General features: G+C 41.2%; 1 protein-coding gene across 4 annotated transcripts in view; it reads left to right on the forward strand.

Annotated features, from left to right (window-relative positions):
- COL4A2 (collagen type IV alpha 2 chain) overlaps positions 1–15,737 on the forward strand; it is a 149,069-nt gene that overhangs the window by 121,582 nt on the left and 11,750 nt on the right. For all 4 annotated transcript variants that reach the window (XM_065829655.2, XM_065829653.2, XM_065829654.2 and 1 more), the window contains exons 27-39: positions 716–778; positions 3,130–3,237; positions 5,132–5,353; positions 6,412–6,573; positions 7,162–7,332; positions 8,466–8,609; positions 9,899–10,024; positions 10,784–10,965; positions 11,822–11,885; positions 12,281–12,355; positions 12,957–13,064; positions 14,031–14,138; positions 15,372–15,443. In XM_065829655.2, coding sequence (XP_065685727.2) covers positions 716–778; positions 3,130–3,237; positions 5,132–5,353; positions 6,412–6,573; positions 7,162–7,332; positions 8,466–8,609; positions 9,899–10,024; positions 10,784–10,965; positions 11,822–11,885; positions 12,281–12,355; positions 12,957–13,064; positions 14,031–14,138; positions 15,372–15,443 — 1,605 coding nt within the window. The remainder of the gene's footprint in view (positions 1–715; positions 779–3,129; positions 3,238–5,131; positions 5,354–6,411; positions 6,574–7,161; positions 7,333–8,465; positions 8,610–9,898; positions 10,025–10,783; positions 10,966–11,821; positions 11,886–12,280; positions 12,356–12,956; positions 13,065–14,030; positions 14,139–15,371; positions 15,444–15,737) is intronic.

Below are 15,737 nucleotides of genomic sequence, written 5' to 3' on the forward strand. Positions count from 1 at the left end.
TCTGATGGCTGCTTTGGATGCTCTTGGTTGTAAACAATTTGAACTTCAAGTTGCAAATAACCACATGTATATTGTATGTAGCTCTAAAGTAATTTAATCAAGTTGAATGTATTCTAAAATGATTGTAGTTTTAGCTCTGCAATTCAGAAATTCTTTCTTTCATTGCTTCTGAGAGTTTATTGTGACAAAATAATGATTACCCTGCAATGTATAACAACAGACACAGAAAATAGGCACCTAGGAGAATCTAAGCAACTTTTTTGAAAAGAAGAACTTTGAGTGAACATTTTCAGTGCAATTTGACATTTAAAGAAAAAGAACCTTCATTTGTACCAAAATAGACTTGATTGCTTCAGGGGTGTAAATTCCCCACAGGGAAACAAATGGTCTCTCTTATTCCGAAAAATACAGCCTTCTGTGAGGCTGAAATACCCTTCCCATGCCAGTCTAACTGGAGCAGCCACCATTGCTCCTGTGAAATAGGCAGAAGTGCAGCTTTTCTTTTAGCTGTTTGGGTGGAGCTCAGCTTGAGTGCTCCCCCAAAAATGCCACCCAGGAGCAATTTTTTTTTAATGAAGACTAAAACTTTTTTTACATTATGGGTTTGCCCATTAATTTCATTCACCTGCTCTAATAATGTCTCATCTGTAGACACAGAGCTGATGAGAGACAGCATGTGAGCACATATGGTGTGACTAACCATCTTTCTTTGCAGGTGCGGGTTGTGTGAGGCCACCAAAGGGATCCCAAGGCAAGCCAGGACTGCCAGGAGCCACGGGTAATGTTTTGCCTTCATTTTTGTTTCCCACATACGCTACATTCTGAGGGAGATCTTGTCAAACCCATTAAAGTTGAGCCTTAACAGGCTGCAAGTTTTAGAAGTGACAATGGAATAAAGTGTTAACTTGAAGCCATCAGAGATATCTTAAGCAGTGTGCAGCCCAAGTGGCTGCATGGTTCCTGAGATAATTCTGCTTTTGCTAATGAGCATCAACCATGAAACAGAAGACAGAAAGAACAGCCTATTTGCTATTCTACATGTGCAAGTAGGGAGAGTATACAGAGTCTACAATTTTATTGTCACAAAAGCACCAACACCTCCTTTACACTATTTTCATCATCTGCTTAGAGTGATGTGGTTTTGTCCACACAATTTCCCACCATCTTCTCAGCCAGGATGAGGCTCTGCTATAGACAATCAAGTCTCTCGGTGTCCTAGGAGGTGCTGATGGCACCCAGTATATCAAGCAAGGAGTCATCTTTATAGTCTCACAGCCTGATGTCCTTACGTTCCTTTGAAATTCCTGGCAACCCATACAACCCACCCTAAGTTACACACTGGTTATTCAGTAGTCTCAAGACCTACGTGATCGCTGTTGAATAAAATCTTTAAGTTGTTTTCTGTTTCAAACATGCAGCTAAAGCACTTGCAAACTAAACATTGGTCTAAAATAAAAACTTTTTCTTACTACTGTTTGGCACAAGATGGTAAGTCCAGCTAACATCACATAATGAGTTATTGAAATATGTGGCAAGCAGTGGTTGCATTCTCCATCTGCCTCCTTCTTTCTCTAACCTGGCTTTTTAATTAGTGCAGTACTGAACAGAATGAATGAAAGTCAGTTATTATAGATGGGAAAGAAGACCAAGATGCTGTTTCGGTAAGAGGCACATTAGGATTTTTCATTGAGACTTGAAAGCCTAGGATTTTTCCTTTTAATTGCTTTCTGAGAAGTTATTGTTCATATAGGGGAGCGAACAATAGCCCTGTGCAGCGCTGGGAGAATGCTATTCACACGGCATTGGCTGTTTATGTGCACCTTATTTGTGTCTTTTTGAAGGTTTCCTTTGCCCTGTCACAAACAACAACTAAAATTGAAAAAAAAAAAAAGTCATGGTTAAAGAAAGGAAATTCAGAAAACTACGGTGGAAAGAAGTGTCAAAATTCAAGTGATATTTTCCTTGGTTGGTCATAGTTAGAAGTGGAGAGAAACTTGTTTTCAGGGTAATAAAAAAAAATGAGTTGTAATTCTTGGTGATGCTAAGCAACAACACTTAAAATGTTAAAGCATGTTGTTGACCTTCAAGCCAGAGCTGGGAACTTCAAGAGTTCGTGCAGCTGGGGAGAGTAGGGAAACAAAGCATTCCACAGGAATTATTTTCGAAGAACTTTACCAAAAAATCTTGATCTTTGAATACAATGAGGTAAAGAGACACATGTAATAAAACTATTGCATTTATGTAGAGATATATATATATGCATAATTTTATAAGCTTAACAAAGAATCCTATGAAATCCTGGCAGGTTTTGAGATGTTAAGAAACAGTAATATTTGCCCTTACCCTAATGTCAAATACCTCATCACAAGGAAGCAAGGTTTTATTTTGCCTGTCAGGAGATAACTTCCTATGAACATGAGTTCAGTGCCCAAGGAACAATTTTTCAGGGCACAGCCTTCTTTTACTACTGAAGCATAGACTTGTACTGTGACAAATATAGTAAGTAGGCTAGTTAATTTGTATTCAGTTTCTAGGATGATTAGATCTAACCTTTAGCCTTACATTTCTGTTTCGTGGTCATCTAAACCAGTCTGCTCTTGTTCTGTGATCAGTTTAGCAGGGACTGGGAAAATTTGCTCTTCATACAGCATCTCATTGTGCCATTTCTGTTGTGCGTTCTTCTTTGACATCATTGCCTTTTGACCTTAAGCTAAAAGCCTTAATTTACAAAATATTTAAAGTCTCCAGAAGTCTGTAAGGCTAATTATTTTCACCCTAGTAGTCTCTGTATCATTAGTCTTTCAGTCAGGTTAATCCATATTTGTAAGAGCACTTAGCCTAGATTTTTGGTCCATGTCTTGGGATCTTGCATACTGCTAAAGAGCTACAGTATACACGTTGTTTCAAAAACATGGACCCAATTTGAAATTACTATATCTTTGAAATTGCGTCCATCTTTTTGAATCACCCTGTAGTCCCATTAAATTTAAAAAAAAAAAAAAAAAAATTAATCTTTGCATCTGGAAACACATCATTGTGATATTTACCACTACCTTTTCTTACGTTATATGCACATTTATGTTTTGTTTGTTCAGACCACACTTTCTTACTTTCTTTTATATAATTCAGGTGAAAAAGGTGCAAGAGGATTCCCAGGTGATCCAGGTCCAGTGGGATACCCAGGGCTAAATGGTACACGAGGTGATCCAGGTCGGGAAGGACTCCCAGGTCCTCCAGGTATCTTGAAATTACCAGTTATTCTTCATATACTTTGGACCTCTTTACTATAGTCACTGAAACACAAAAACTTGATTCCAGATACATTTTCACTTATCTTCCCTTCCATGTTCAAACAATAAACTATTATACAAAACTACTGCTTTTCAAATCTGAAAGGATTTCCTGCAACTTCTATAATGATGAAAAGTAACAAGATGCCAAACTTTCAAAATCTGCTTTATAATGCAAAATTATAAATGTAACAGTAAAAAATCACAAAGTCCACAGATAAATACAGAAATTCAATAACAAGATATTTCAGCTTCCAAATGGAATATATTCAGAAAGGAAGAAAATACTAGTATTAGTATTTCTATTTAACTCTTTCCAGCATTAATAGGAATTATACTGGACATATCAAAGGCAGAGTACTAGCTACCCACCCTGCCCATAGGCAGCTGTATTTCCACACAGTGTTTTCAAGTGTTCAGTGCCTGTCATATTTTATGCTAGTCTGTAATAGGTACATATTAAATCCCAGGGCTTCTGTATCTCTCCAGAGGTTCCAGGATGTCCAAGACACATCAGTTAATTGCATGTATAGTTGATCTGTTCGTAGATAGTAAGTCAGATGAGCCTAAAATAGTGCCACTGCACACACGTATAAGCTGTAGTGGGTATGTTCACAGATCATCAGTCAGTCCAGCAAGATTTACTGCCAGAAACTACCACTTCTTTGTGGTTGAAGAGGTTAATTAGGTCAGAGAAATGGGCACTGAGATTTTTCTGCAGCACAGTTCAGAAGCCATTGATGCAACTTAATTTAGGAGCTCTTTAGATATTCTCTCCATCTGTTTTCCAATTCCTAAATCCTCACAGATACCAAAGTGCTGCATACTTTCCCAAATCCAGTGCCCAGGTGCTGCTTCGCCCTAAGGCAGCACACAACCTGGAAGTATTCTCTAGGCTCATCTACAGCATCTGCAGTAGCAGAAGAGTCAATGCATGTCCTGGTCAACAGGCAAGGGATGCATCATAAAACATGGCTCTGTGCAGCATAGGGCAGGACCATGAACCTGCATTTCCCCTGCTAAGCTCTGCAGAGTGCTCTAAATGCCGAATCAGGGCTCCCAACCAATATGGCTCCCAGGCCACAGGGTGGTCAGGACTCAGACCAATTCTATGCAGTCTTCCATACTGTCTTTCACCAGTGCTTGGACGTAACTTCCAGTCCAGGTCCTGTTTCCCAGTCCACAAGAAACCTTTCCACTGTCATTTGTGGTAATGAGGGCTTGTGCCCTCCCAGTCATTCACCTACAGGGTGGAGGACCGGGACAGTAGTGTTCTTTCGTCAGGAGCATGAAGCATTTGATGTTGGCCCCTTGAGATGTGTGGTGAGCAGCAACAGCAATGACCCATCTGGGCAACTCCCTCAGGTCTTCCCAGTTCATGAGGATGCATTCATTCCTCATTAACTTATTTAAATTTCACTCCCTGAAATGCCTTATCCCTGCTGCATATCAAACCAGGTTTTTACGTACAGGAATTGGGGTTTTGCCCTTACAGAATAAGATGTTTATATTATAAAATGCGGCAAGAACCATGTCAAAATAGTCGCACAGAAGTAACTGTGCTTGGAGCTGTGGATCTTTTCTCACCCAGGCACTAGGCGTCCTGAGGTCCCAGGTCACCTGTAAGTTCTGCCAATTTCTACATTTGGTCAAATGTTGTTACAAATGCTATGTGGTTTAAAAACACATATGTGGGGTTCAGTTCATTTAATTCTACAGGTTTCTGCTAAGAACTAGGAGAAATTACAATAGTATAGAATGTGTCATGATGGTATATATGGGATTTGAACTCCAGCATTTGCAGTGAACCCTGTGATGCCTAATCATTGATTTATTTGTAGGTTTTACTGGGCCCAGGGGAGACAGGGGCCCCAACGGTCTACCTGGACTGCAGGGACACCCAGGCCTTACAGGAAAACCCGGTGCTCAGGGAGTGCCAGGACTGAAGGGCTTACCTGGTGATGTTTTAGGAGCACCAGCAGGTTCCCGAGGGGATGCTGGGCTCCCCGGCTTCCCAGGGTTGAAAGGTCTGCCAGGAGATCAAGGAGTACCAGGAATTAGAGGTAACAGCTACTTCAAATAAAGAAATGTTTGAGTAAGAGCGTGGTATAAATGTAACCAAATTACAGAAATGTGAGAGTAATAAGGGAGTGTGTTATGATGCATTTGGAGGTACTGATAATCCCAGCGCCTGATCATCTCCCATTTATCTTGCAGTTCTGACTAAATGCCTCCAAAAACAGCGTGTGAAATTTTGCATGAGTGATATTGTTTGGTTTTGTATGAAGTGCTAGTGATTCCTTTATATTATCTATCCCACTTAAACTACTAGCCTCAGAACAGAGAGCGAATCCTGGATTCTGTTGTTGAGAAAACTCATATGACCTCAGTTATAAAGCACTTAACAAAGAGAAGCAGATCCACTTGGCCTGGATTTTAAGTGCCATATACTTTTGAGGTCTTGTACACTACCGCTTCTCCAATCTGAATGTAAAGCAGGCATTACCTTTCAAATCTGGAAGGGCTTGACACTGCTTTTGCCATATATCACAGAGATGTAAATTTTCACCCAGTGCACTGAGTCATGTAGAATCAGAGCCAGTTTTCTTAGGAATTTGTATGAATCTTATAACAATGCCTTGTAAAGACCTTACTTGAAAATTTTCCAACAATGACAGAAAAATAGAACCCACCATCTGCCTTAATTGTTCCCATTCTTGCCTATGGCGTTTTAGAAAAGATACAGAGCATTATTTCAGTGGTTTAGTCAGCTGCTTGTTTCAATTCTTACAAAGGTGTATGTGATAAAAAGAGAGATCGGGAGTTCCAGAATTATTTGAGTTAGAAGTGGAAGAGACCTGCTCTGACTGTATTCACTTAGTGCCAAATTCTTTCCATTCATCTGAAAGAGCCAGTCCACCTTTCCAATGCAAATATTGAGATCAGGACTGACAAGGTCAATTATTTAGAAACTAATGAGCAGTTTTCTAATCTGTTTTTTCTGTTCTCACTGAATTTTCAGAGGAAAAAAATACCCTGAAAGTCTAGTGCGCACATAGAAGCGATATGTAATAACTCCCTAGATATTTATGCTCTCTAATGCATGATTATGGTATTTCAGGAGCGGATGGTAACCCAGGTTTGCCAGGAGCCAAAGGAGAGCCGGGGCCGCAAGGTCTCCCTGGTTTGATGGGATTGCCGGGAATACCGGGCACGCGTGGATTCCCAGGGCCACCAGGAAACCCTGGGCCAGATGGTGGGCCTGGCCCTCAAGGACCTGTTGGTGAGGAAGTACTACTGTCCTGTGTCACTCCTTCTGCCAGTCCTCTGCGGCAGGGCAGCTCTGTGGTTTCCACAGCAGATGGTTAAGCTCAGGGTTGTGGCACATGCCATGTTTTAATTCCCAGCTGAGGAAATGACGGTAATTGTGCAGACACTGTGATTGCAAATGGTGCTCGTGTCACAGGTGGGAAGTAGGGGTGATGATGGTCCTCACTGGCAGAGCTGCTGCTTTTCCTTCAACAGCCACCCACCAAGCCAGGTCAGAGGTTGCTGGTGGCAGACTGGGAGAAGGGAGCTACCAAATGAAAGTAGTCTTATGGAAAAAGGGACTATTTCTTAAAGAGAAGGAGAAGGTCCTGTTGGAACTGGGTACAGAACCAAGCTGGTAGCAAGACTGGTTTGCACTGATGAGCTGCCTTCTCTTTCTAATCATTTCTGCATTTCTTTGCAGAAAAAAAAATCTCAATTTCCCCCCCTCAACATGAAGTTCGTAGGATTGCAATTTTCTCCCTCTTGAGCTACCTTTTATGAAATCATCACTCATGTCCAAATGCTTTTTAATTTCCTTGTTTGCGTGTTCACATGGCAGGTCCACCTGGTGCTAGGGGAGAAGATGGTGAGCAAGGTGTTCCTGGCCCCATAGGCCTGAAAGGTCTGGCTGGTGACAAAGGTGATATGGGTTACCCGGGATTACAAGGTAGACCTGGCGTGCCTGGTCCTCGTGGCATAAGCGGAATGGACGGCTTTCCAGGAGACAAAGGTGAGCTCTGGGCAGCTGCTTTGAAGAAAGTCATGTTGCTTAAAGCTGTTCTGTGCTGAGATGAATGGGACAGGTTTTCTGCTGTGCTACTTCTGTTTAAAACAGAAGAATTAGGGTCATATGCCGAATATATTCCAAAATCACTGCCTGTTTTCCCCTGTGTTATACTTGGTGAAATGCTAGCTTGTGATGTGCAGCTCTATTTAGAAAGGCAATGGCTGTTTTATTTCTCCTTTTAAAAAATATACAGTATTTACTTTTTTCTCTCTCCAATTTTTTTCCATTCTCCCAATCCCACTGGCTCTCAGTGAAATTAAGGAGATGTTTCCCCAAAGCTTTGTTTTAAAGATTTTTAAAGCTGGCAGTTGTGTACTGAGCAATGCCAGACACAAGGCTTCAGTGTTGACTTTTACCAGGATACTAATCTTACATATAGGCGAGATTCTCACTTGTCAGACACAAAAATGCTTTGTATAATGCAAGTTCTCTGCATCACACCAAGAGTTTCAACAGGATTCAACTCCATGTGAAGAAAGTTAAATGCAAGGGATTGGGGGCATGCCTAAAAATACACGTTACCATTTCATCAGTTGGAAAGATAGGACTGTTTTCCTAGGGCAGGTCTGGAGTACCGATCAGTTCTCATGTGAGAGGAATGAAGATCTATTTGTTAGCATGACTTGTGTAAAACAGCAGTGCTGTTGTTTAGAAAAGAGCAGTATGGGAATATTTGGTGAGGAAGGGCTAGCCAGTCCTAGACCCGTGATTTGTATCTCTACATGTAGAAGAACAGGCTGACTAACAACCTTGCACAGAAATAGGTTGCTTTCTCTAGCTTACCTGCAGGAGAGGGGTTAAACTGATCTTTCAGAAGATGACACTAAGTTCTGGTCATCTCGACAACGTCTCCTCTTGGCCAATTGAGGCAGCTCAGTGTACCCCTGCTCTTTTTACATCTCAGAGAGCTTGGGTGCCTGATCCATAGCTGCAGATTACCTTAGGCATCAAGGCACCCAAAAGTAGGTACTGCTGCACTGAAGTTTTCATTCTGTTTTAGTCATGCATTGCTGGTTCACATTTACTTGCAGAAATCTGAGCCAGTTAACAGTTCTCTTCCCCTTCTTTCTTTAAAGGCTCAAAAGGTTCACCTGGCATTGATGGTTTCAAAGGCATGACTGGCCTAAAAGGAAGACCAGGCATCAAGGGAATCAAAGGAGAATTTGGCCCATTGGGGGCTCAGGGCGATAAAGGCGCACAGGGTGCACGCGGCTTTAAAGGTATTTGCTTATGGGTGATATCAGTATGTTTGCTTTTCACATCTGGAAAACTATTTTACAAGGACACAAATGCAAAGAAGACACATTCTTCACATGGCAAATTTAGCTCAGACATTCCTCTACCTATTTCACACATGGGCCTCTGGCTGAGAGGCCTGGATTTTAGGCTCAGGGAAAGGTTGCCTCTTTGTGAATCTTTACACATTTAAGCTTGCAGACAGACATCTCATTACTCATCTGAGCTCAGACAGTGGCACCTCATATCATGTGCTGAACTCAACAGAGCCCTTTCCCAGGAAGCATAAGGTGTTTTGGGAAAAGATTCAGATTTTGCACCATTTGCACTGTAAAGGCACTGAAATATTGAGAAAACCATGCAATTCAGTAATTAAAAGTCAGAAACACATCCGTTGATATCATTATCAGTGAAAGGAAAAATGTAACTCAGTCCTCTTTTTTTTTGCATAAAGATAATAATCTTTAAATACACGCTTTACCACAAGCCCCAAATGTTCTTTCTAGGCAACATGAGATAGGTGCTTAAGAAAAACCAGTCTGCAATTCAAAGGTTGCAAAACAGTGCTCCCTGTAATTCAGGGCAGGTCAGAGCAAAAGTGTGAAAACAGCTCTCTGCTAGCTAAATGCAGGTTAACATCACTTCTAGGCAGCTTGACCCCAAAAAACTGACTGCAAATATACTTCTTGGTGAAGAAGTGTAAGACAGTTCATGATCATAGGAGACAAGTCCAGGCAAATGGCCTGTCTCTGCATCCCACAAAGAACTAAAGACAGACATACAGTCTATTTGGGTCTTTGCTTCAGGATATTATTTACTGATGTCACCAATAACCTTCACATCAAGAAAAGGAACAAAATAACTGGTTAGAAATCCAAACATTTTCTTTCGCCCAAGGCTTTTTGACTGAGAGTTTCCCTTTCACTGAAAATAACCTACTTTTCTGTGCTTTCTCCAATGTGTTCTTTGTTTTTTAAAAAAACATGATGATACCTGATTGATCTGCTGAGAGGTAAATTATGTCTCATAGAGGACTCTGGGTCCAGCTCCCCAGGACTGTACGTACAAAAGTTTAACTCAGTTTCCATGTTTTCTTATTCCTGACTGTTCTGTTGACACGTATTGACACAGGTAACTTTATGCGAGTGGATTGTCCATAGCTTGTGCAAGATTATCAATTAAACCCTTTTTGCTAAATTCACTCTTCATTCTTTTTTCAACATGGTTCAGCTGACTAGCTTTTTGTAACACAGTTGTGTTTTTTAACCTTTAGGTGACCGTGGGGATCAAGGCCCCCCAGGAGAACCCCCAAAACTCAAGCCCAGCATGATGATGGAAGTTAAAGGTGAAAAAGGAGATGTTGGAGAAAGGGGCACAAAGGGATTCTTTGGCTTAAAAGGTCAGTGGTCACAGCAAAACAAAGCAAGCACGTTCAGGGCTATCAGTTGGTGTCTTTTCTCATTTACCATACTAAATATTCATGGAATCATAGAATAGTTTGGGTTGGAAGGGACCTTCAAAGGTCATCTAGTCCAACCACCTGCAATAAGCAGGGACATCTGCAACTAGATCAGGTTGCTCAGAGCCCCGTCCAGCCCGGCCTGGAATGTCGCCAGGGATGGGGCATCTACCACCTCTCTGGGCAACCTGGGCCAGTGTTTTACCACCCCCATTGTAAAACAATTCTTCCTCATGTCTAACCTGAATCTTCTCTTTTAGTTTAAAACCATTACCCCTTGTCCTGTTACAACAGTCCCTGCTAAAAAGTCTGTCCCCATCCTTCTTACAGTCCCCTTTTAAGTACTGAAAGGCCACAATAAGGTCTCCCCAGAGCCTTCTCCAGGCTGAACAACCCCAACTCTCTCAGCCTGTCCTCACAGGAAAGGTGTTCCAGCCCTCTGGTCATTTTTGTGGCCCTCCCTGTTCATATACCACTGCGCTGCAGCCCCCACAGTGAAGTCTCTTGCAGCAAAAGCTGCGCTCGGGGTTGCATTTCACAGAACCACCCCCGGGGAAAGCTTTGCAGGGTTATGTCATGTGTATGTGCTGCCTTTTGTACCAGCACATTATGTTGCCGTGTTTTGAGAAGTAACTGCATATCAGACTCCTCAGCTTTAAATGTTTTATCTCGTTTATTTTTCTTTTCCCCCCCATGCAGGTAGCAAGGGAATGCCAGGCTTGCCTGGAAAGACAGGAATTCCAGGGTCCCCTGGGCATCCCAGCTATGTGGCCGGTGCAAAAGGGGACATTGGCGCAAAAGGGCTGGCAGGTCTGAAAGGGTATCCTGGTCCAGCCGGCTCTCCTGGCATCAGAGGCTTCCCTGGCAGCACAGGAGGCAGGGTGAGTTCATGCTTATGAGGGAATATGGGTGTCATCATGCTGGCAGCTTCTCTAGGGAGTGCTGTTCACCCCTTGGAATTGTGCTGAACAGCTACAGGGCAAAGATAAAAACACAATAAAAATGCAATAAATAGATCAAATATTTTTGCTTGATCCCTCCAATGTTCATTAAGCAGAGTCTTTTTTTCTTTCATTGAGAGGCATCCAAATTTCAGGCACAAGCTTTTTGCTGATGAGGACTCAGACAGTTCCTTCTAGGTCTTTGGTCCTGTTGCCACAGCTGTTGGTAAAATTATTCTCAGTGCTAAACTTACTCTTCTCTTTCTCCCAGGACTGATAGCGCCACTGCCAAAAATGACTCACTGTCACTTATCTAACAGTAAGAAAGTCTAAGAATCTCAGCTCCTACAGGGTAATTGACTGTGATTCACTTTGGCTGCAAAATAAGTTACACTGGAAAAAATAAAGTCTTACAAAAGGGCTGTCAGTAGACTCACAGACAGCATTTATTTAAGAGAGCCAAAAACTGTTACTTTCTCAGATACAGCTTTGCCTTTAGATTTCAGCAGGACTAGCAGGACTTTTTCCTAACTAAGGGCCACAGGACTCACTACCATGTATGTATAATAGAATGTTCTCAATTTCAAACTAAACTCTTTGCAAACATAACATGTGCCTTGGTTTGTACTGGTTTGGTTTAACTGATTTCAGCCAAATTACTCTATAAATTGTACTACAGAAGCTCAAAAACTGTAAATTTAATAGCCTTTTTTCAATATTTCCGAATTCTGCTGCTTGGGAGGTTGAATAAATCATCATCCTCATTTACTGATACCTGTTTTCAATCATATGATAGGGAGAAAAGGGTCTTCCAGGAATTTCAGGCCAATTTGGTACTCCTGGTGTGCATGGTGAAATAGGTGAGTTTGTTCTCTTATTTGGGTGCTCTTTATATTCATTACCCATCAAATGCTCAGCGTTAAGTTTTGAAGTGTCTTAGAGGGTCTCCAGAGTCTTTGTACAGTTTTAGAGAATGCTATTGTAGGCATGGGAGGCTGTAAAAGAGGTTAATACTGTTAATTTCAAGCAAGATGTACTGTCCATGGATAAATCCATCCATGGTGGGGAGGGTGACTGTTATAGAAACTTTATGCTTTTCTTTCTCTTATTCCTCTTTTTTTCTAGAAAGATAATGTTATAATTACTGAATTTTGCCTCAAAAGTTGCAACTCCTTCAAAACAACAGGAAATACTGTTTAAATTAAACCAATTAAATTAACACACTACTCATGTGTTCATTTTTTGCTTGAAACAGGTGAGCAAGGAGAAACTATAAACTTACCAGGAATGCCAGGCCTTAAAGGGGAAGTTGGTGTGCCAGGTTTAACAGGTATTAATTTCACAGTTGCTCGGGATGTATTACTTTCACATACTGAAGTCCACAGAGGAAGGGAGGGGGAGCTTACCATGGGCTTTTGGTGGCTGTTGAACCTGTGCCCTCACTACAGCTCCTGATGAGGTTCATCTTTTCTTTATTCAAATGAGTATGTGATACTTTTATCTCTTCAACTGAAAGTACAGTTATGGCAATAAACATCAATCACATGCAACTCCAGCAAAACATTTGCATGTAATTTTTTGCCATTGACGACAAAAGGCCGTGATTATGGAAGATGGGATGGCAGAGTCAGGTTGATTTTGGATTGGTTTGGTTAGGTAATGTATTACAATTGGACTTATCCCTGCACATGCAGTGCACTTGAACATTGGTGTCATATGCCATATAATTTGGGGAGTACTTTTAAAAACAAATTTAATGATGGTTTTGGCCAGCATGCTGTAGATGACTCTTCATTCTCCCAGATTGTGCAAGCACCCTGACTTGTGTGCCAAGACCAGGACCTATTCAGTAGCCAACTTCACATTATGTTTGTTAGCTTAGAGTCATATAGAGATTATTAAAAGAATATACTGGTTTTGTGGTTTTCCAGGAGCAAGAGGAGGCACGGGACAAAAAGGTGAAGGTGGTGATCCTGGTTTGCCTGGCTTTGAAGGCCTCAAGGGCACACAGGGTGTCCCTGGCTCTGTGGGACAGGAAGGTAAAATATTCTTTTTAACACTCCAAAGAATAAAACTATTCAAGAAAAGAAAGAAAAAATCTCTTTTCCCTCGAAAGAAAGACATTAAGTTTTTAATATGTTGATCATTCTGTAAGTTGGTAAAGAGCAGTGAAAAGGATGTGGAACTCGTGGTAGAACTTACTGAGAGGAAATTTCAAATGCCTAACTCTGCCTCATACCAGTTTTACATGTTTTATAGTGATCATCTGTCCAGTCACAGTGTTGTGTTGTTTGCATAATCAGATACTCTAATGCTGTCTCAGTACTACAAGGAGGTGGGCTTTCAAATACTCTGTTTCTGCCATAAATGAAGTGAACATCCCCAGGACCCAGTTGCAGAGCATTTCAGCCAGGCTTGTTGGCCAACTGTGCAAGAGTACTGGGGAACCAAAGTCAGAGTCAGCTCTGGCTGGATCATAAACTTTAGGCTTTAAAACCTGTCTTTATTGCAGGAAAATCATTAAAATGCTCTTTCAGAGCAGATGTTTCACACTTCTCATATAATTATAGGGTTTAGAAACTCCAGCCAAGACCAGAGCAGTTTCAGTAGGTGCCTCACCGGGAAACAGTCCTTGTCCGATCAGCTTTCTGGGTGGAAAGGCAAAACAGATGTAGCAGAAGAGGAAACTGAGGTGCACGTAAATGAAATTACTCATTGTAACTGGAAATAGAAGTAAAATTATTTTAATAGGAAGAGCCATCTATATTTCTGAGGTTGGCAGCAACCTGAAGTTTGTAATTAATTGTTCTGTCACACCTTGCCTCTCCTACCTTTGCTCTCTCTAGTTTTCTTCCACTTGAATGAACAGTGCAGTGTCATACAATGCCATCAGGAGGGTCAAGCCTTCATTTTGCTACCTAGGAGAATGAAAGTAGCATAAGTCAGTGTTTTGGGCTACCTGTTTGAAGGACACTCACGAGTGATGATTCATTGTTGTCACACAGGTTTGCCAGGACTGGTCGGCGCCCCAGGGCAGCAAGGAAGCCCTGGGACACCTGGATTTCCAGGTGAAAAGGGAGCTCCCGGCTGGCCTGGATTACCGGGACAACCAGGTATTCATACAGCTTCAGCTGCTCAGTGACACTTGCTATTGTTCCTGTGGGGTGAAGAAGAAGAAAGGGGGATTTTTGCAGTTCAGAGCGGCAGAGTTCCCTCTAGTAAACATTTATTCCCCATAAAGTCCCGGTGCATTAATGAACACGCGTGTGCTTGCTTTCTGATTTGTGGCTTCTGAAGGACTGGCTTCTGCTGAGATCACTAACTGCTGATGACCTTCCTCAACTGGGAAAGCAGTTTTCAGGAAACGTTTTCGTTTTTCATGACAACTGAGAAGAAAAAATGCAGCAAGAGTAGTGATATATACAGTAGTAGAATATTATAGTGTGGCTTTAGATAGCAGACAATATACTTGTCCTACCTCGTCATCAAAAACCATGAAGTGGTCCAATGTTTGGTTTTAAGGGTAAGTGACTTGCAGCTCAGACAAAATCCTACTATTAAAATACAGGCAATAGTTTAAAATTAAGCTGTTTATATCACAGGAAACAATCTCATTGGTTGCCACTTAACTCCTTAATATATCAAGTAAGCAGATTTTTTTCTACAGTACAGCCAGAAATTTCCCTGCTTTTAGTGAGATCCATATATCTGAATGTGCATCAAATCTAAGCTAATATGGTTTTGAAGGCTGCATTTATAGACCGTAAAAACACTTATTTATGTGAAGGCTGAATTGTCCTCCAGAGCTCTGGTCACTGATTAGTGACACCTGTCTAGCTTTAACGTCATGCTTAATACTTTGACAGGTACAAATAGGTGGGATAAATTTTACCTGTAACAGCAGCAGCTATTGAACGTTTTGTGACTGTTTTGGTTTTTTTTTAATGACCCAGAGTTAATTTCTCCTGAAGAGAGCTTCATTATAATCACATTTAAAGCCTACAATTATGCCACAGTTGTCTTGGTCTGAGGATTTTGGAATACTGTAAATGGTTATTAACAAAATTGTGGCAGCAAGACTGGAACTAATGGCATGCTACCAGACAAATAATATATTATATTAAAAAAAAAATCTCACAGTGATATTAATGGATAATAACAAAATTTGCCAATCACAAAACCATGATGTGGTGTATTTCATAATAAGCTTATTGTAATGAATTAATTTGCATATAATATACAAGATTTTAACACAGAATCATATTTATTCAAGCATTTTTTTGCCTAGGAATGTATACAGACTTAGAGAAACTGTTATGATATTCATGACTGTAATTTTGAAACAGGCTTGCCTGGCTTAAGAGGAATCAGTGGGCTGCATGGTTTACCGGGAACAAAGGGCTTGCCAGGGTCACCAGGTAAGTGAGACGCTTATTCTGCCTGCTCATAAGCACAACATTGTGTTGGGTGCAAGTTTGGTCGGTGAGTTCTGTGCAATGAGAGTTTTTTAACTGTGTCATCCAAAGCCCAGTGTGGAATTTGCCTCATTATTGTGGGCTCTGGCAAACAACTTCATACATTATGTGTTCATACATCTGTGTTGCCACACGAATTAGAACACAACTTTGAATCATAATTTCTTTCCTCTCATAAAGTTTAAGCCTCAGGGTCTTTTTTTCCCATTATGAGCCATTTTTATACATGCACCTTAG

Source organism: Patagioenas fasciata, chromosome 1, assembly GCF_037038585.1.
Source record: "Patagioenas fasciata isolate bPatFas1 chromosome 1, bPatFas1.hap1, whole genome shotgun sequence".
NCBI classification, from domain to species: Eukaryota; Metazoa; Chordata; class Aves; order Columbiformes; family Columbidae; genus Patagioenas; species Patagioenas fasciata.